This window comes from Anneissia japonica, unplaced genomic scaffold, assembly GCF_011630105.1.
Source record: "Anneissia japonica isolate Jap-2015-1 unplaced genomic scaffold, ASM1163010v1 scaffold5623_len388731_cov182, whole genome shotgun sequence".
Lineage (NCBI taxonomy): Eukaryota > Metazoa > Echinodermata > Crinoidea > Comatulida > Comatulidae > Anneissia > Anneissia japonica.
The window spans coordinates 22,589-41,727 of NW_022727290.1; the positions used below are offsets into that span (position 1 = coordinate 22,589).

The following is a 19,139-nucleotide window of genomic DNA, read 5'->3' on the forward strand; positions in this document are numbered from 1 at the left end:
AGTGGCCCCATGATGATGATCGGTATGCAAGCGGACGCGAGTAATTAACAATCTGGATTCTAGGCTAGCCCTCCGTTGAAAATATTATTTTATCGAGCTTTTCAGTTTTGTTTTCGGAAAATAACTGTAAAAAGAATCGGGAGAATTTTAATGTAAACAAACTTTAGCTCTGGCGCGTGCCGAAACAATTAAAGAGCAATCAAAAAAGGATTAAATAGGATTAAATGCTCCCTGCTGCTAACGCATGCGCAAATAGGCCAGTTTTAATCCTCCAGAACACTGCAATTTGCAGCGTTGGGTTATCGGCGAATATGAGCAGGCGGGCCGCGATTAACACCCGTTCGGGCGAAAACTAGAAATTGCTGTTACCGCTTTTACTCCGTGTTCAACACCAAAAAAAACTCGCCCGAACGCACCCTTAGATAAAATTCGACTTATTACAGATTGTCAATTAATGGAAAACACAACAATTTGGCATGTAAAGTAAGATCGACTTAGAAATTATTCGACTTAGGCACAATCATCTTAGGCAAGTTTAACTGTATTAAAAAAAAAAAAAAAGAATGCTATATTGATACTATTTATTACCCAGTTATATATGTAATATACTGTATGCAGAGACTACCAAATGCGAACTGAAAACTCAGGTTTCAAAATCACTGTTCACCTTCCCAATTCAAGACTGGTTCTAATACAACACCACTTTGTGTAACAATCTTCAAACTTTATAACAAAAAGCAACCCTCTAATTAGTGACCGAACTCTAAACTTACACTTTCAGATCCAAAAAGTCTCCAATCAGATGGTGAACTGTTCCTTACCTTGAATTTTACAATATTTTTATTTTATTTTTTTTTTACTTTTTACAAATGATGATTATATATCTGGAGAGAATTATCTATGGAATTTATCAATTGATTGATTAATCAGTCAAAAATTAAGGAATGAATCAATCAGTTAATCTATCAATTAGATACTGGTGCTCCACATTGTACAACTACTATATATTTTTACTACTTATTTTAGTTTAACAGTTGTAATATTGAAGTACAAAGTGAGTAGAAGATTTAACATTTAAAATAGAATAAGATATCTCACCATGAATGACAAATGTTTGTAGAGTGTCTGTGTCGTCAGGTCTGTTAAATAGAAAAACAAATACATGTCTAACAAATATCCAGTAATAAACCAATCAACAAATTTAATTTGGTTATGTGAGGTTGCTTCATTGTTTCAGACCTAGGGCAAAAGTTCACCTGGTTTTTTTTTAGCTTCAAGCATCACAGTTAAGGGTAAATTTTATACTGAAAATATTATATAATTGTAGACTTCAAAACTCTATTATGGTAAACAAACTAGCTCTTTAACTATAAACTATGGCAAACAAACTAGCTCTTTGTTCAAATAACAAAGCGACACAAAGGATATTACTACAAAAGCTAATCCATGCTTAGAGCACTCTTGAGACTTTGATATAATGTGCTATATAAATCCAACTACACTATACTAAATAACATCTGATTCTGGAGGTATTTTATAAAGATAAGGTCAGAGGCATTACAAAACATTCTCCAGGCCACATAAAAAAAATTATTGACTGTGCACTCACAGTGGTCGTGGAGCTGCTGATGCTAGAACGAATCCATCTTTATCCCCTTCCTCATCTTCATCCTCATCGTCATCAACTGGCATTACTGGCGAAGGCTCAGTGGCAAGATCCTTTAGATGCTCAGCAAGCACAGCAAGATCCTGCAGAAAATAAACCATAATGTTTATATAAATAAATATATCATTTCGATACATAATTACATATTTTAACTGCAGACGAAAATTTGCATCGAGCTGTGTCCTTAGTTGGCCTTAAGATAGTAAAATCCCAACTTACCACTGCATTAGGGTTTGGTCTGACGATATCTGACGCAGGCCGACGTCTAGGAGCCTCAGGCTGAACCTGTACATATTGCGCCACTTGAGGGCGGTTTGCTAGATAAAGTATATATTTCAATTATTAAAAACTTTATCTAAAATCAGTGTTCAGGCTTTTTAAAAATAATAAAATATATCTAAAAATACAGGATTGTAGTTTGTCCAGATCAATATGACTAAAAACAAATTTAATACATTTAACAAAAATTATTTAATTATTTAGTTTTCATGTACTGTAATTAGTCAGTAGGTATTAAATTATATTAATCAAAATAAATTATAAGTTACATCATTTTAAGGTCTATAATACATACCTGTTTGAAAAAATAAATACATATTTTTTTCTAATTTAACAAATACTAATACTAATTAATGTTTTAATGCTTGTATGTAATAATATTAATTCAAGATTTTATGCTAAAAGAAGTGTAATTCATAATTCAATGCATTTAATATTTATGATATTAATATTATCATATGTTACTATTATCACTGTAATCATGTTATGTGAACGTGAATTTCCAAACATAATTAAGATTATATTTTACAGTGCATGTGAATTACATTATAGTGGTTATATTTATAAAAATTAAATTTAAACAAAATTAAATCGAAAAAAAAAGTGCAACAAACAATTACTGAAAGTGAATAATTCACAGTCACTAGTAGATTTGGTTTAAGTTTTATACATACTTGTGATTGGCCAGTATGGATCATGTGATTTTTAATCTCTCATTATACCAAGGGCCAGCTTTTATTGTGCTTACTAGTAGTATTTATAATTATATTTTTATATCGCAGTGCTATTAACATGCTTATATAATTTTATTTACCATGTAGTTATTAACTGACAGTAGCTCCATGGGTCGCAAAATTCCATAGATACATCATAGTGCTATTAACTATCAATAATTCCAGTTATTTTGTGTCGATATTAGCTAACGGGCAATAACTCTATGGTTACCAGTTCTCCAGTACCATGGAGAACTGACGATAATTCTATGGTTACATAATTTCATATTTACATCATTAACAATAATATAACACCATAGTTATATACCTGCCAACGTTGCTGGCGTCTGATGCGCGAGACAAATAAACAATAAATTTGTATATAGCGCCCTTTATGTAAGAATCATGAAAGAGAGCACCCTCTAAAATATTTTTTTTTTAATTGTAGTGATCAAACTGTTGCCGATTACAGTTGTCGGTCAGTAAACTTTTGTTAAAATAATTCATATGGCCTGTATTTACATTTTAATGACAAATTCACATCATTTTAATAAATTTTAGGGTATTATTGGCCTATACTGTACATTATATCTTTTGAAAATTTTTATGAATTGTGAGACAACAGAACAAAAATGCAAGACGTAAAAAGTGGATGCTCATGCATGAGACTCATACGTGCGAGTTGGCAGGTGTAGTTATATTATGGAGTTATTAACTGTTCCATCAACATAATTTCACAATTACAGTATTAAGAATGACATTGCCATGGCAACCATTATGTAAGTGCAGCCTATGTCCGGTATCCACTTCCATGATCAAAAGATCGTTTTTTCCCATTCACCAAATTTGTATTAGTATAAATTAATGTAATATATTTCTATTAGTGTTATCAAGCCATAAATGTGATATATAAGGGAAAGGGAGCAGGAAGTGTGTACTCACCAACGACGGGATCTGAAACTGATCATGAAGGATATCAAATAGATTAATTTCAGGAATTCCTTACATAGTTTTGAAATAATTTTAATTGGTGTTACTCCCTGCGTCTATCCACACTATACCATTTTAGTGACAAATTTTTGTGATTTGCAAATTATCCAGATATGGGTAGGTGATGTCATGTCCGACCCAATTAAAGGCATGATATGTCATATTATACGCAAATATGGTGTGATATGCTCAACAAGCAATTGGGTACAGATTTGTATCCTAAGCTTCACAGTGTGGGCAATGCTCAGTTTAAGTATATGATTCAGGAATGATCGTCTGAGAGGAAAATGAAATAACCACGTAAGCATGCACATACTAATGTGTGGAATGTACACATAGAGAGGCAAGCACCCTAGACTTACCCATATGCTGCGTGATGATGGGTTGTGGTTTGGGGGCAGCGACAACAACTGGGATTTTGGGTTGTGCGATTGGAGCATGATCTTCTGTGGCGCAAATCAAATACATGCATCACATCAAAAGATAAAAGAAAGATAAATTGACGAATCAAAGCTAAGAAGGTACTCTATCATCAGCCAATCATCTTGCTAGGATCTGTGAACTTTTTTTAGGTATAAATTTGGGGAAGCATTTTACAAAGAAAAACTTGGCTTAACTGATCAGTAGGTTCAATCAAAAATGATATTATTATTCCACCACAGTGTAATTGAGTTTAATCAAGAAGATCAGAAACATTTGATTTCTAAATTCCAATTAAATAATAATATATAGCTTAGTACACCAGCTTGTGCCTCTTAGCTTAGTATACCACAAAATTTACTTGGGGAGCAACAAAAGATATTCTGTGGTCTTGGTTCAATCATAAAGGGAACACATTTTTCACAAGTGTAAATATGCAGTAATGTACAGTTCACAGATGAAGAAATACTCTACAATTGTGTATATAGTATGTAAAAAAATTAATACACAAAGCCCCAGGTCAATTTTCAAGACTGTAGATCATCATATAATACTTGTACATAAATGTATATATATAACTTATTCAATAGACATTAAAAAAAAAAAAAAAAAAAAAAAAAAAAAAAAAACATAAAAAAACAAGTCCATTAAAATTATACAAATATTCGTATATAGTGAACATTATGAAAAAATAAATGTACAGAATCACAAAATTGAAATATTAATAATAACATTCTTTGCAAATAAAAATAAATTTAAATAAATGAAACTAAATGATTGCACATCTAAAGGAGCCAAAACATATTTTTGTGCCATTTGGTACACACAAAAAAAACAATAACTAAATTAAGCAAACAATTTTAAAACATTAACTATTATTAAATAAATTTTATAAATCATAAATATTCTTTAAGAAAACTGCACACCATGATTTTAAATAAGATTTAAAATATAGTAACAAACATGATTAGGTTAATTAATGACAAAAAAAAAGAATGAAAAAAAAAGAAGAAAAAACCAAACTTCAAAGTGATCAGATGTGACAGCAACATTTTTAAAGAATAATCTAATTTGAAATTTAAATAGAATGAAGTATCAAAATGATGATCTAAAATCCTGAATGAATGAATGAAATTACTGATGGTAGTGACAACCCTTGAGGGATTGTGATGACATTACTGATGATAGAGCCAAACAAAAAATTCATGAAAAATAACTAGATTTGTAAAATGAAACTAAAATTGTGATATAAAGTAATGATAAATGATAACAAAATATAACTAAAGGATAGTTAATACTATAGTAAGTGGATTAGACTGTGTTTCACTACTAGCTGGTCACTTCAATTTAACTAATGATAGAGGATATCATCATGTACTTCTTATTAATATGGTAGTAGTTCTTTTAGAAGATTCTATGAAATGCTCATTAAGGCACATTTGAAGCACTCTTAAAATTGAAAAGTAATAAACACTTGGTCTTTCAGTTTCTTTTCAAGTTTTACAAAGGATTAGTTTTCCAAACAATATTAAATCATAACGCAATATAAAGAATATCTTGGAAGAAATTCATCTGGTTATCGCATAGTCAAAATATGTTTTAATTTCTTTTTTGTTTAATAACCAATTTTTTTTTTAAACAAAAAAGAATTATTACATAAACTATCCATTCAAACATGAGTATGCTTAGACAACATTTTCCATACTTTACATTTAATCTTTAGAATTAAAGTTCTCTATTTTCAATTAATTAAACTTTTTATACCTTGTTTCACAAACATGCTGCTCACTGATAATGATTCCAAATAGAAATAAAAATATATTGTTTGCCATGAAAAAATAGAAATTGGTTATCACTGTCATCTGAAAATCTATTCTCACGTTACAACATTTTTCCTTTCAAATAAATTAATTTAAAGCACTTCTGACAGCCTGCACTATGTTTCAAAAATATAGTTTGCAAAGCAAGGTAAAGAAAAGTTTTGATAAAGAAACAAAACAGCCATACAGTATTTTGTACTTATTTTAGATAATTCTTAAATTTGGATGATTTATCAAACTAAGCTAATCAATTGGGACCCATGATGCAGTATACTGTATGCCCTTTTTTTTCGTGATTTTCACGATAAGACGACGATCACAAAAATTAATGGCGCGCAGAAAATTGCGAAATTCTGAATGATTTGTTTTCAAAAGCACAGCTAGCTAGGCCATTACATCAAATTTCACTTCACACAGCCAGAGAGTTGGCCTACTAGAGTGGTGGTACTAGAGCTATTAGCCTAAGTGTACTTTCAATGGAATAAAAATCACAGCATTTTATTTCTTCTATAACACGGATACTTCCCATTAGTTGATAATTAACTATTATAACTCCTAATAAACATTTTGGTCAACTCTGTAAGGCCTACATTCGCTGCAAAATTTCTAATAGTTTAGCAGAAACTCACCAAAATCGGGAACTCTAGCTAAAATATAGACTAAAAAGCATAATTTGCAGGTTACTGCATCATGTTAAAAAGGACTGGAAATTGTAAAATCGCAAAAATAAAAGGTCGCGAAATATTTCAAATTGTTAAGTCCCAAAAATAAAGGGACTCGAAAATAAAGGGCTTTACAGTAACCATGTCTCTTCATGAGGATTGGGGAGTGCAGTTGTTTTTGCAATGATCAAAAACAGATATTGGCGTAGAAGAAAGGTGTACAATATCACAGTCATGCTGCAATAAATATTGCAAATATACTTTTAGCAAAACTGAAAAAAGGAACTACTGTAACAAGCATATGTAGTGTTCATTTGATGAAATTAAGAAAAATGCATACCATGCAATGTTCTACAAATGCACTGTTACGAGAATTGGGTTCTGTATGAAAGCTATCAATTGCCAATCTTTGTAACAAAATGCAGGAAGAAAAAATAAATAAATATAATATTTTAAGTAATTCTTTTCTTTTCAACCTACCGACTGCTTGCCTCTCCCTAGGTCTACTGATTTGTGGTGGCAAAGGGGCTGGTCTACTCTGCTCGATGGGGTGAGGCTGGTGGAAGCCAGGTCTGGACGGTATCTGAGACACGGGACGCTTTGGAACTGGCACTGGCTGATTCTGGATGTCCTGAAAGTTTTTACGTAGAGTGGAATCTTTGGGGCCAGGTAGCATAGAACTAAAGGTGTAAAAATGATTGTTAGTCTTCTCTGTATTTATTTAAAATTTAAACTAATATGTTCAACAGAGATGATTTTTGTATTTATTTATTTATTTATTTATTCTTTATACTGGGTTACCTCTTCAGTAAGAAGTTACTGTTCTCCCAGAGGGCCCAGTACACATAAAACATTAAAATCTCAAGAAAAACAACACAGAATATATAAAAAAAAAAAAAACAAACACAAATTAAGTAAAAAATTACCTACCCCCGCATTCCAAATTCGAGAACCCCTAAAAGTAAAACTTCTTTTCTTTTACAGTGTAATTTAATCTATGAACATTAATAACATCATTCTCCAAAGGAAATATTAACATACTGTTTAAAACAAGTGTTTTCATTTGGCAGTCACAAAGCATTCATGTGTATGCACAGATTGGAACAGGGATCTCAATAGCAAGATGCCATAACTGTTTAATTCATTTTCTGAGAGCAATTGATTGATTTGATTGATTGATTGATTGATTGATTGATTGATTGATTGACATGGGGTCAATCAATCATGAAAGCAATGTTCTTTAAGTCTTGATGTGAAACTTTAGGCAAGCACACACACTGCATTGTGTGAGACCGTCGGCCGACAGACCCATTTCTAGTCTCTGGCCTATAGTAACAAAGAGTGTAGATGACTGACCGAAAGACTCTAATTTCTGTTGCTCATTGCTTGGGTAACAACTAATGATAAATACTAGCCATACCTTGGTTCCCCTTCATCTTGTATCGCTTCATCTTCATCACTCTCCTGACTTAAATAACCTTCATGATCTGTTGTAGAATCCTCAACTAAAATTAATATAATAATGATATATTTTTTATAAAATAGAGTTTACCTAACAAAATTAAACAAAAAAGATAAAAATAAAAAATATGAAGAAAATATCAAACACTCTAATTAAACAAAAACATCATTATAATAAAAATATCAAAAACAACAAAAATACCAATTAAACTAATCTAGGTTTTTATACATTGCTTGTTCATACACAATACGCAAAATCTTTCACTGACAGGAAAATGTCTTTACCCAGGTTCACATTAACTTATTTAAATTAGGATTTTAGGTTGGTTTGCTTACTTCGTTTCTTTTTTGTCCTATCAATATGATCCTTAAGTTGTATCCTTGTTTGGCGTTCGTTCGGCATGTCCTTGATGAATGGATGTTTCAGAAGTTGTGTTGTGTTAGGTCGATCATGGTAATTTTTTATCAAGCATTTCTCAATAAAGTTCTGGAATTTCTTGCTCCTGTAATTTTAAAAGAAATTGAAGAAAAAAAAAGTCAAAATAAATATTTACAATTTGGACCTCATCATACTTCCACCATGAAACCGAATGACCTGTAGAGCTACTAAATACAAACAAACAAGCCACCAACAATAATAGAGGATATTCACAATACACTAAAAAATCATTGCTTACCATTTCTTAGGGCTTTTGAGTTTCGGTGATGGATTTCTAGGAATAAGGAACAGCGCCCTCATCGGATGCATGTCACACAAAGCTGAAACACAGGAATGATAAATAAAATCATGCATATGGAAATAATTGCATAGATGAAGGTACTTACTATCACAATATCACCTGTAAATGAAAATAGAAGAGTCCACTGGTTTAAAATAACCACAAACAAGATTAGGAGGATATGCTGCCTTGGGTGAAAGGGTAAAGATATGTATGTATGTTATAACTGTGTAGGTGACATTCTAGTGAAAATATACTAACATGTATTAAAGTGAAAACTACTTGAATATTAAATTGTGAACTAATTATAACTACATAAATTTATAAAATAGTATTCATCAAGTTGTATATAATGTTATATTCATGTAAAACAGCAAGTGGAATATGCTAATTTGAAAAAAATCTGTTAAATCTTGCAATCACCCAGAAAATAATAACTTTATAATACTAAAACTTAAATAATTATTCATTGTTAGGGTTTTTACTTCATACATATCAATAACTTCAGTTAAAAAACACAACTTCCAAGCTGATATACTAAAACATTAATGTTTGAAAGACATATAACATTAAATACTAACGGGGAGCACCCTGTGCCATTTCCAAGGCTGTGATGCCGAGCGACCAATTATCGCTACGATTGTCATACGTAGCCTCCTGGTTCTCATCACATGCTATAACCTCCGGAGCCATCCAGTACGGCGTTCCAATGAAAGTGTTCCGACGTCCAATGGTCTTATCAAGCTGGGCACTCACTCCAAAATCAACTATTAAAATTAGGAAAAAAAATGTTAATGGTTAGGAATAAAAAAATAATACAAATATGGGGTAGAGTTCTACCAACTAGGTTATCTCTCATTTGCAGCGGTCCTATCACATAATTTTCTTTTCCTTATTGCTTCAAGATTTTTAAGATATATAGTAAAGATTAGGATACTGCAAACCTGTACGGGACAGAGTCAGAATCAAACCGCACATATGTGAGCAACAACCTAAAAATAAGTTGCATTCCACCACCCCCTGCCATATTTAGACTCAGTACCCCCAAATATCCCCTGTACTGTATACTTTACCTAGCTTAACTTCTGCATTTTCAGTGAGAAGAACATTCTGTCCCTTGATGTCCCTGTGTATAACATGCTTAGCATGTAAATGTGATAATCCCTGCAAATAAACAACAAGCATGTGTTAATATTTAATATCATGGTCTGCTGGTACAGTACCTGCAGATTTATCAGTCATGGGTTCAAATCCAATGACTAAGCTTATCCAGTTTCGAAAAAAAAATCCAGATTTAAAAGTCAAACAGGGTTTGTGCGTTATTGAAATTTGGTTACAGTACACTAAAAAATATAATATATAACTTAATTCATCTGTATCAATTATAAATATATAGATTTATGTTATTAACAGTCTCCCTCTAATTAATGACCACCTCTGATTAAAGACCAATTTTTTGTTGTCCCATATGTTAACAATGTCTTTTATTTTTATTATTCTAATTAGAGATCAATGCTGCTAAAGACCATGTAAACCTTTGTCCCAAAATGGTCTTTAATTAGAGGGAGACCAAATGAATATTCATACCCAAGGTAAATGCCTGCAGTGCGTATTTTTGTTTGAATTTTGTTAAGTGCCCTAATGCTCAGTCCTTAACAGTTAGCAATTTATCATTAAACAAAATTGAATCACTGAATAAATTATTAAATTTCATATTTATTTTAATTCTTATTATTTCTAAGAGTTGTTATAAATAAAGGTGTTTGTGTAACTGTTGACCTTGATAATTTAAAACAATCTGACTTCATTTACTTAATAAAAATGTCTATTATAATTTGTATTTTTATTGTTGTCTAGGTCTTTTGTTTTTCTGTCCTTATGTTTGTAATCTTGTTTCACAAGTCTGAAGTGGTGATTTTTATTGCTGTAACTTTTGAAGAAATAATTAAAAAAATAGTATATAAACCTTGTATACTTTTATAAATGATTGCAATTCTATTTTTAAAACATGTTAGTAACTAGATTATGCAAATTACTAACATACAGTTTTGTACAAATATGTATAAGTTAAATGTCACTGAATTTATGCTTAAGTGGTAATCATTAATGCTGGCTCTCTAATCCACACATGAAAATGTCACAATTTTTTACTGCATATGAAATATATAATGCTAATTAACACATTTACGGTACTGCTTATCAATTGCAGTTCATGTTATTTTATATAAAGTTAAATAATTGTTTTTTATAATGAATAATAACATCATGAATCAGAATGTGTCACTTAAATGAGATACCCTCCTCTCAGACTGAATTGTCTTTTTTCCCTTTTTTTTGGCATGTTTTTTCTTGTTGTTTGACTGGATTTTATCTTTAAAAGCTTTTTTATAATTTCATTAATAATAATAATAATAATAATAATAATGACAATATTAGTAATAATAATAATAATGACAATAATATAATAATTAATATTTTTTATTTTCAATGTAACATTTTAATGTTAAAAAAATATATAATAAAAATATAACATAACTAGCACCTAGTGAACCTGTCAAATTATTCAAAGTTTTAATGTTTATATGTTCTTTTAGTTTTTAATGTTTTTAATGTTTATTTAAAATAACTTTTAATAACTCAAAGATCCTTAAGTCAAAGATTCTAAATAGACAAGACACTACACAGTTAGGCCTATACTGATAAAATGTAATCTTAGGGCGTGTTTCTGCTGAATAACGCCTAAAACGTGTGTGTAAAAAGAACTATTAGTAATATTCAATCTGTTTTGGAGAAATTTTATTTGACATTACAATTTCCTTTTACAGTATATAATCTCTTATTTTTTAAACTAGTGTTTTCATTATTTAATTAGTTTCTTTAATATCCTAGGCATGTACCGTAGGCATAATAAATAGCAACCTTTGTGAACCTCGTTTACAAAGACTTTTAGAAATCTCATAAATAATTTCGAAAAAGCTGGCATTTACTGAATAACTGTGTTCCACATACAAAATCTTACTAATAATAAATTATTAAAACGAAATAAATAAATAATTTGTATATGAAAATAATGTTACAAGGCAAGACAAAATAATCATATTCATTCAAGTACTATTTCTTATTTATAAAAATATATATACTTTGGTCTATTCATACTATTGTTTTTTTTTTTTACTATTTAGTATATTATTAGTAAAGCCATTTTAACAACCTTCACTTTTTTTGGTTACACCAATGCTACTAATGTGTCTGATTATTTTAATAAATAAATCTTATGATTCTTAATGAGGATCAAGACATACTGTTAAATTACTTATTATATAATTTTATATTTCATATGCAGTATGTATTGATATCTTACTTGTGTTATGTAATTTATTTCAATATTCTTTCCAGGGGTAACATTTTCTAGATAATCTCTAGATTATATTAACGCTACATGAAAAGACAACTCAAATTTTGTATTCTGTGTAACCTGATCGATTGTCCCTTCCTTAAGGACCAATAAAAAAAATCAGAATGTGAAAATATATTTTACTCAAAAATTCTAAAACGTATCTATGATATAAGGTAGCTACAAACTCACTCTAAGCATTTCTCGACAGATGTAAGCAATCCACTCTTCCTTTAACGAGGTTCCTTTCGTTGCTTTCACCAGGTCAGTCACAGATCCAGCTCCACAATATTCCATCACCAACTGCAAAAAAGACAATCCTCTTTTATTTCAACAGTAACATCCATTATCACCATCATAATCAAAATGGCAATGATAAAATAATTGTTATAACCACAATAGTTATCATAATCCCTTTACATCAGAACCTATTGGCCATGTCTCATCAGGAGGTGATGGCTAAAGTAATAGGCATTTAAAAAGAATTTTTATTGGACCCTAAACTATTTTTTCATTGTTATTTTGAGGCATTGGAAGAATACTGCTCTGGAGTGGATTTATACTTTAACAAAGTGGGTAAGATGCTCCTGTTCCAACCCCAAGATTCACAATACAATTCTGGCAAATAATTCTTATGGGTAATAGACTTAGTGTACCAAGGGTTACCATTGATCAGAGAGCAGCTTAGCTCAGTTGACTAATCTGGTGGCAGCCGCTTGTGTGCGCTGAACTGTGGAGACCTCTAGGTTCCCGGTTCAATTCCCATCGCTGACTCTCCTTCTGTTTTAGCTAGAGGGCTGAAATACAAGTCACAATAGCGCACCGTCTTTCGGATGAGACGTTTAAGCCGTTGGTCCCGTGTGCATTATGGCCTATGTGCACGTTAAAGAACGCAGTACACTCTTTGGAAAAAGTAGGGGATTGTCTCCCGGTGTACTGCCCAATCACTACCAGAAGGACCCCACTGGAAATAAGTCTTCTTCTAGACTTTCGTGGGCTATCCTTGGTGTTTACACCGAATAAATCCAATCCAATCCAATCCTTTAAGCTTCAAAGGCCTCAGACGATTACCTTCACCATTGAATTGTTCTTGAAGAATATGGTGTTTAAATACAAAAAGATGGTGGTAAAATATTCAATAACATTTCTTTTTTAGTGTAACTGACATGTTAGTGGTATCTGTGTATCGTATCATCTTACCCATAACTGGTCATCTGTACCCCGTAGCCGGCCTTTCTTGATGAATGCTCCATAATAAGTTGCAATATTCCTGTGATGTGAATACTAAAAATAATTTTAAAAAAATACAATTATTAGAAAGTATAGAAATATAACTTGTTTGCATGAATATACCAGTACTGAAAACTGTTAACACATTCCTCTTCTTGCACCTTACCCTTCTCCCCCACCCCCATTTTCAGCTCCATTCACCTACTGTATGCTCAGCCCCTTCTATAACTGTGCTCAGCCCCATCTTCTGTGGTTTGCCATCTATACTCGGTGCTCAGCTAGCCCTTTTTCGCACCTTTCTTTCTACCTGTGAAAATATCATCACCTGTTCTCATCCTCCTCCTCCTCCTCCTGTGCTCCATCATTTTCCTATGTTCAGTCAACCCAATCCTAGCTGAGGCGTCACTCTTATGCTTAGTCACCTCTCCTATAGGATTAGCTATTCCTAATACACATAATTCCTCCTAAGATCTATTATTACTCTAGCTGCTATGTTTTTCCCTTTTCCTGTCAACTCAGATATTCAAAATCCATATGCCACAATTTTTGTGCTGACAATATCTACTGTACAGTATTCACAAATCATATATTGCATGCTGACAATATCTACTGTATTCACAAATCATATATTGCATGCTGACAATATCTACTGTATTCACAAATCATATATTGCATATTTCCTATGCAACAGAGTATTCTTCAATTTCCTGTGTTCCACACATTCTTCCATTTCCTGTGCTCTGCACGTTCCTCCATTTCCTGTGCTCCATGTATTATTCCATTTCCTGTGGAAGAATTCTTTTCCATTTCCTGTGCTCCAAGTATTCCAAATTTCTGTGCTTAGCAACCATGGAACCAATTCTTTGAAATTTGTCCTCTTCTGACATGTCAACATTAAGTAAATAACTAGAAATCTGACAGTATAATTAGAAGACTTGACCCATAATTATACAGAGGCATACTCTTTTGTACACTGAAACTAATAGTAGTATCTATACAGCAGCATGTCTTGAAAAGGCTATGGATTTGCCGCCAGTGCAAGTACATCATCAAGGTATTATGAGTTCTCTTATAAAGCTAACTACATGTATGCCTACGCTCTATGTGATTCACATAGAAATAAGATTAAGAACAGTTTTATCTTTATCCGCCCACCTCTGAGAAGCAGTATTGTGGCTGTCGGCTTCAACTCGGTTATAATTTCAAATTGGAATATTTTAAATATCAAATTTAGGTGTACACTAGTGTTTTATTTTGAAATTTATAAAATAAAAATATAAATTTGATAATAAAGTACATACAGTAGAGACTGAACTTAATAGATATTATATTATCATAGCACATAAACAGTAACACTATAATTATATAGGCTACTCTTTAAAATTGACATTCATCATTTATCTATTGCTGCAGTTCTGCCCTAAGTTTCTTACAACAAATTTAAGAATTTTCATAGAAAGTATCTGTAAATAACTGAAAAATAAATTTTTAATATTCATTTTTTTTCTTTTTGTGATTAATATTTATACTAATTTACTAAGTTGACATGTGACTTAAATGAGAAATTTCAAGTTATATTTTAATATTTGAGGCTTTTATTGATTTTTTCGAGTGGCAATAAATTGGGTGCAAATTAATTTAAGAATTTCATGTTACAGCTGTTTTTACAAGTAATTTTCTACCACTTTAAAATACTTATCATCCATAATGCTTTGTTTATCCCTAGTCCAGGCCTCTTCCAGCCAGCTATTCTGTTTATATTTTGTTTTATATTGCCTCATTTACATAATTTGAAAGAACAGTTTGATCCTGTGTCTTTTACATATTCACCTGATAAAGCTGGCTCAAACTACAATGAATGGTCTGAAAATCTTATTGGTCTGTGTGCCACTGGAAATGTATATTTTGATCTTTTAAAATGAGCTAGTCGATGTTTAAACTGGTGTTTTCAGACAGTATATTGATGCCTGTCTAAAAATAGTAATTTTCATCAATCACTTTAATATTTGCAATCTCGGATGTGCTGTAATAAAATGTTTATGTTGCAATAGACGAACAAGTATCATCGCTATAGGATTTCTGCAAGAGTTGCCAAGAGATCCATTGATTTCCTTCGAACTCATTAAAGCAAATTGTTCTACAGAGTTTCTATAACAAACTCATGAATGTGCCTCTCTTGAACATGGACCGCACCCTGAAAATAAGCACATAAGGCTTGCCATCTGAAAACCAGGACACTCACCGACTGTTAAACAGGATAATTAGCATTGTGGCAGTATACAGTACTATACTTTTATTAGTACAAAGTCAATTTTTATGTTTTTCTTAATGACGCTAGTTTTTTTTTTTTTTTGGTTTTGGTCATTTGTGGTGAGCGCCAAATTTCTAGCCAGGTATCTCAATATAAATTGAAATGAAGACTGTATAGTGAATAAAATTATTCAGCTGTTCTAATATCAAAGTCTAAAGTCATTTCCATTTAAAGTGTGATTGTTTATGCATGAATTTGATAGTTTATGCATGAATTTGATAGTTACTATACTAAGTTGAATCACACTGTAAGTAATACAGATAACTTAATTGTGTAGTTTTGTGTGTGAACATACAGTACACAATGATTGTTATTGAATGTCACTAGATACCCAGAGACAACTCTGTTGCATTTGTATTTCTTTTGTGTGTGTGAACATATTTGATGGTAATGGCTGTTATCTCTGAAACTTGTATGTTGGCTTTGTTGTTTTCTGTATGTGTGAACAGTCATTCTTTACTGTCGCCTAAAATACTGTTATAGATTGGTATATTTTTATTGCTATTGTACCACAATATTTTGAGTATTAAAATCTTTCTTATTCACTGTCAATATACTTTCCAAAGGATTAAACTGTATGCAGAGCTGATATTTATTTTTTACTTTTCCTTTATTTTGTTATATTTATTATTTTTGTTGGCTGACACAACCAAATTTGGGCTAACAGTATCAAGTTGCTGACATTCTTGTGTGAGAGGCCCAATCTAAGGACAATTTTCATAGTCAGAGGCACAATTAAATTTTTTGTTAGTTGTCGGCGATGGCCACTGAACTGCGTCCAATCTCAGTCACTACAATAAATTTGCTGTTCAGTTTCAAAAAGGATTTTCTAATATTTTTGGGGCATCGTTTAACTAGAATGAATAGCTAACAGATCACTGGTTTTGTGTGTCCTTGTTGGTGGGTAATGATCCCTTTAAAATTACAATAAAAGATGTAAATCGGATGGAATGTTCTTTCTTCTTGGTCCGACGGTATTAAAACCGAAAGACAAAGTAAAGCAGGAATGCCTATTTATATTGTTTACATTTTTCTCACCGCTATTCTGAGTACAATTATCGCCAGCAGAAAGATGTCACTGCAGCAAAACACTATTGTACCATGGAGGTCATGATTGTACCAACGCTGTTCTAATAATATATAGACAATGGGTCGTGCTCAATTATTTGTTATATTTTTATTATTCATTATTTTCACTTGACTCGCATAAATAATTTTGTTCGAAGAACATTTTATGCAGTTGTACTTCGTAGCACTTCACTTGCAATTTGCAATTTCTAGTTATATTTATTATTTTTGTTGGCTGACACAACCAAATTTGGGCTAACAGTATCAAGTTGCTGATATTCTTGTGTGAGAGGCCCAATCTAAGGACAATTTTCATAGTCAGAGGCACAATTAAATTTTTTGTTAGTTGTCGGCGATGGCCACTGAACTGCGTCCAATCTCAATCACTACAATAAATTTGCTGTTCAGTTTCAAAAAGGATTTTCTAATATTTTTGGGGCATCGTTTAACTAGAATGAATAGCTAACAGATCACTGGTTTTGTGTGTCCTTGTTGGTGGGTAATGATCCCTTTAAAATTACAATAAAAGATGTAAATCGGATGGAATGTTCTTTCTTCTTGGTCCGACGGTATTAAAACCGAAAGACAAAGTAAAGCAGGAATGCCTATTTATATTGTTTACATTTTTCTCACCGCTATTCTGAGTACAATTCCATCCAGATGTGTTTATTGATTAATCACGTAGTAATTATTTTGTAGAATAAATTCATTTTTTAGGTATAAAATTAAAATTCTTAGTAAAACTTCAGAATTAAAACTTTGAAAGACAATTATGACCATGTGATAGTAGCGGTGGTACGTACAGACACCACCACTTGTGATAATCACATTTTTAAAAAAGCATGATCCCATCAGGATTCGAACCCATGACCTTCAGATTACTGTTTGGATACTCTTCAAAATGTATAACTAAGGTATTCAAATTTTAGGTCTATTATCATGGTATCAAACATAAACAAAGAAAAATTAAAAATGATAGTTATATCCAACATATTTTTTCTTAAATTTTATATGAAAAAATAAATGAATAGATTGCATAATATAATTCTACAGTACATAAACAACATACAAAAAACAAACAAGTATTTTTTTTTAGGTAGGAGTCTTTACATAAAACAAAAATTACATACTTAATTAAAGAGTGTCTAAAAGTGCTTTTAAAAAAAATGAAATTAACTACTGGTAAAAAGAATATAAAACATTGAAAATATTCTGGATCTCAATTTGATGAGAAGGTCCCTAAAAATAAGTTGCAGATATCTTTCACCATGTACAACAAAAAAGAAATTTATAGAAAGGTTGAAAGAACAGGTAATGAGTGAAGAATGGATCAGATTAAGAGGATTTAGCAGAGACCTGGACATTTGCACTTAGGGAGAGGTTTTGCTTTTTTCCCCTGGATTGTTCTACGTCAGCCAAACATGAATCCCTGCTTTCTAATGCTGTATTATTAATCCAAACAGATTTTATGAGGCTGGAAACAGTTGTGCATCGTAAATCAGTCATTATAAAATCCTTGCAAGGAACTCAAAGATAAAAATAAAACTAAAGAAAAGAAGTAAATTTGAAATTGTTACCTTCTTCAGAACATTTATTTCGAGTTTTATTTCTTCCTCCTCTTCCTGTTCAGATAAGAAAATACATCCCATTATATAAGATCCATTCAAATTACTACAGTAAATTAACCCATGCACCAACTTATAATAAATTGGTAAATTACAATTCATTAAGATTTTTATTTTTGTTTGGGGAGAATCATCATTCGATAACTGAAAAAATATTGATTCTTCAACTGCAAAGATAATTTATAATCATTGTAGAGAACTCAATAATAGTCTATTTACACTGATAATTAACATAAATAATAATAAATTTTAAAAGAAATATAATTTTAAAGATTTGAAAAATTCAATTTGATAATTGGGACAGAATGCAGTACTCATTACACTGATAATCAAAAATGTTTTTAACAAAAAATATTTAAAAAAATTTGATATTAATTATTTGAAAAATGCAATTCAATAATTAGTGTAGAATAATCCTTTAGACTGATAAATAATAAAAAATGTATTTAACATTAATAAAAATAAAAAGAATACGATATTAAAATTTGAAAAACTTGATAAGGGGTCGTTCAAGATTATAAACATTTTCACAATTGTGCAAACAGTACGCTACTGTAGGGGGAGAGGGTAGACAAATTTGTACACTTTTACACGCATAAAAATGTTGATTCAAAATAACATGCAATATGTAAAACAATGGTAAAATTATAATGTAACCATGGATATAATATTCATTTTTAAGCAACCAAGTACATTCCTTTAGTTGATTTCACAAAAAAATAGAGAATGATTTTACAAAATCAACATTCTTTGTGAACTTCCAGAGGGCAGGGGGGGGGGG

General features: G+C 31.2%; 1 protein-coding gene across 1 annotated transcript in view; it reads right to left on the reverse strand.

Moving 5' to 3' along the window:
• Positions 1-19,139, reverse strand: part of LOC117113675 (traf2 and NCK-interacting protein kinase-like) — a 51,755-nt gene that overhangs the window by 11,903 nt on the left and 20,713 nt on the right. Inside the window, exons 4-16 of the mRNA XM_033257086.1 lie at positions 18,311-18,355; positions 13,325-13,408; positions 12,317-12,427; positions 9,804-9,894; positions 9,312-9,497; positions 8,689-8,770; positions 8,348-8,514; positions 7,971-8,055; positions 7,031-7,230; positions 4,011-4,094; positions 1,886-1,983; positions 1,610-1,749; positions 1,099-1,139 (exon numbers count right to left, since the gene is read on the reverse strand). Coding sequence (XP_033112977.1) covers positions 1,099-1,139; positions 1,610-1,749; positions 1,886-1,983; positions 4,011-4,094; positions 7,031-7,230; positions 7,971-8,055; positions 8,348-8,514; positions 8,689-8,770; positions 9,312-9,497; positions 9,804-9,894; positions 12,317-12,427; positions 13,325-13,408; positions 18,311-18,355 — 1,414 coding nt within the window. The remainder of the gene's footprint in view (positions 1-1,098; positions 1,140-1,609; positions 1,750-1,885; positions 1,984-4,010; positions 4,095-7,030; positions 7,231-7,970; positions 8,056-8,347; positions 8,515-8,688; positions 8,771-9,311; positions 9,498-9,803; positions 9,895-12,316; positions 12,428-13,324; positions 13,409-18,310; positions 18,356-19,139) is intronic.